This window comes from Parasteatoda tepidariorum, chromosome 9 (assembly GCF_982258835.1).
Source record: "Parasteatoda tepidariorum strain Cologne lab strain chromosome 9, Ptep-v5.0, whole genome shotgun sequence".
NCBI lineage: Eukaryota > Metazoa > Arthropoda > Arachnida > Araneae > Theridiidae > Parasteatoda > Parasteatoda tepidariorum.
Window position 1 is genome coordinate 86838797 of NC_141763.1, and position 1965 is coordinate 86840761.

The 1965-nt window shown below is 35.2% G+C and overlaps 1 protein-coding gene across 1 annotated transcript; it reads right to left on the reverse strand.

The window, feature by feature from the left end:
- Window positions 1-964: 964 nt before the first annotated feature.
- LOC147804299 (uncharacterized) lies at window positions 965-1747 on the reverse strand. The gene has a single exon (XM_087151506.1). It carries the CDS (start codon window positions 1745-1747, stop codon window positions 965-967), a length of 783 nt encoding a protein of 260 aa, XP_087007632.1.
- Between the last annotated feature and the right edge of the window lie 218 nt (window positions 1748-1965).

Sequence of the window (1965 nt, forward strand, 5' to 3'; positions counted from 1 at the left end):
CGAAATATTTCATCCATAAAACGTTGAAATGTCTGGGCAGCATTACAGAGTCCGAAATTTAGAAAAGGAAACTCGAATAAGCCGAAAGGGGTGGCTATCGCGGTTTTGGGAATATCAGCCTCATTAACTGGGATATGATAGTATGCTCTGACGATATCTAATTTAGAAAATATTGATTTTCCATGGAGAGCATGTGCGAAATCATGTAAATATGGAATGCCATATCTATCCAGGACGGTTTTTGAATTTAAGAGTCGATAATCTCCTACTGGTCTTATATTCGAATTTTTAATAACAACGTGTAACGGAGAAGACCAGGGACTTTTTGAAGGACGACATATACCTTTTTCACACATTGTTGAAAATTCGCGCTTAACTGCTTCGAAAACTTGCGGATGTAAGCGACGTGGCTTACAATGTACAGGCGAACCTGTTGTTTCAATGTGATGAACGGTAGAATGTTTAATAGATTTTCTTTCTTGCGAGGGGTTAGTAATATCCGAGAATTCTTGTAATAAATTTTGAAAAGGCATATTATTAGATATAGTTTTAACTGAGCACTGAGAAGAATTAGCAAAATAGCCGCTCGACTTTAAAGAAGTGTTTGAATCAATGAGACGTTTATTCTTCAGATCAACAAGTAATGCATAATGCGTTAAAAAATCAGCGCCAATTATTGGCGAGGTGACATCCGCGAGAATGAAATCCCAGCCAAATGAACGACGGAGGTTAAATGATAATTTTAAATGTTTTGTTCCGTAAGTTTTAATGGGTGAATTATTCGCGGCATATAGCATTATGCTGCTTGGCGTATATTTATTTTTACTGTTATAAATAGGCAGAACGCAACATGCGCTTCCCGAATCAATAAGAAAATTTAAGTTTGTATTTTTATCATAAATGAATAATCTGTTGCCTAATTTATTAGCCACGGAATCTGCAGGCAAAATAGATGACGTGGCACTTATTCGTTTCCCGAATTAAAAGAACAAGGTTGTTTACATTTTACCGCATTTTTTCCAAAACGAAAATGATAAAAACAAAGAGAACGTTCCTCTGATTTATTTCTTGTTTTTGAGTTTGAACGGTCACGAGAATTTGATCGGCGCCGGTATTGCTGCATAGACATTTTCGCTACTTGTAAGCTGAGCTCTGATATTTGATTTTGAAGAGCAACAAATGAATTACTTTTTAGATCGGTTTCAGTTTCATTTTGTTTAATGGAATTTATTTGCTGGGTGGGGGAAGTTTCAAGTATTTTATCAGCTAGTAAAGCCAATTTGACCAACGTTTGATCAGTTAAAATTGATAAAATAGATTGCACATTGGGGGGTAAACGTTGTAGCCATATTGTTTTAAGAAAATCCTCAGTTACTGAATCGGTAGCAACTTCTCGCATTTGTCGTAGGAGAAGAGAGGGTTTTTGGTCACGTAATTGAAGTTCTGAAAGTAGTTTTCGAATGCGTTTATTTTCAGAATCCGAAAATTCGGTGATGAGACGTTCTTTTAAGGTATCATATTTATTAGTAGCAGGGGGTGAAAATAACAAGTCTGATACATGAGATAGCGTTTCTGCATCAATATGTGCAATAAGACTTGCGTATTTAGTTTCATCTTTGGTTATGTTAGACAAAGTAAATGCACTTTCAACTTGTAAAAACCAAAGTTTAATATTTGTACGCCAAAAGGGGGGTAATTTAAGTGCAATCTTATCTACGTGAGTATTTTCAGCGTTATTTGGCTGCATATTAAAATGTAATAATATATATATATATGTAATGAAATTAAATTAATATACAGTATGCATTCCGACAGAAATTAAGAAACAAAAATTGAAAAGCCACAGTACCGTTTTTGTGAAACTTCCGATATCGAAAGCGAAATTAGTTATTCCATTTGAAACATAATCTCCTTAATATATGAACGTCCGGCTGTCACCACTGTGGTAGTTGGTTGTGTCCAGGA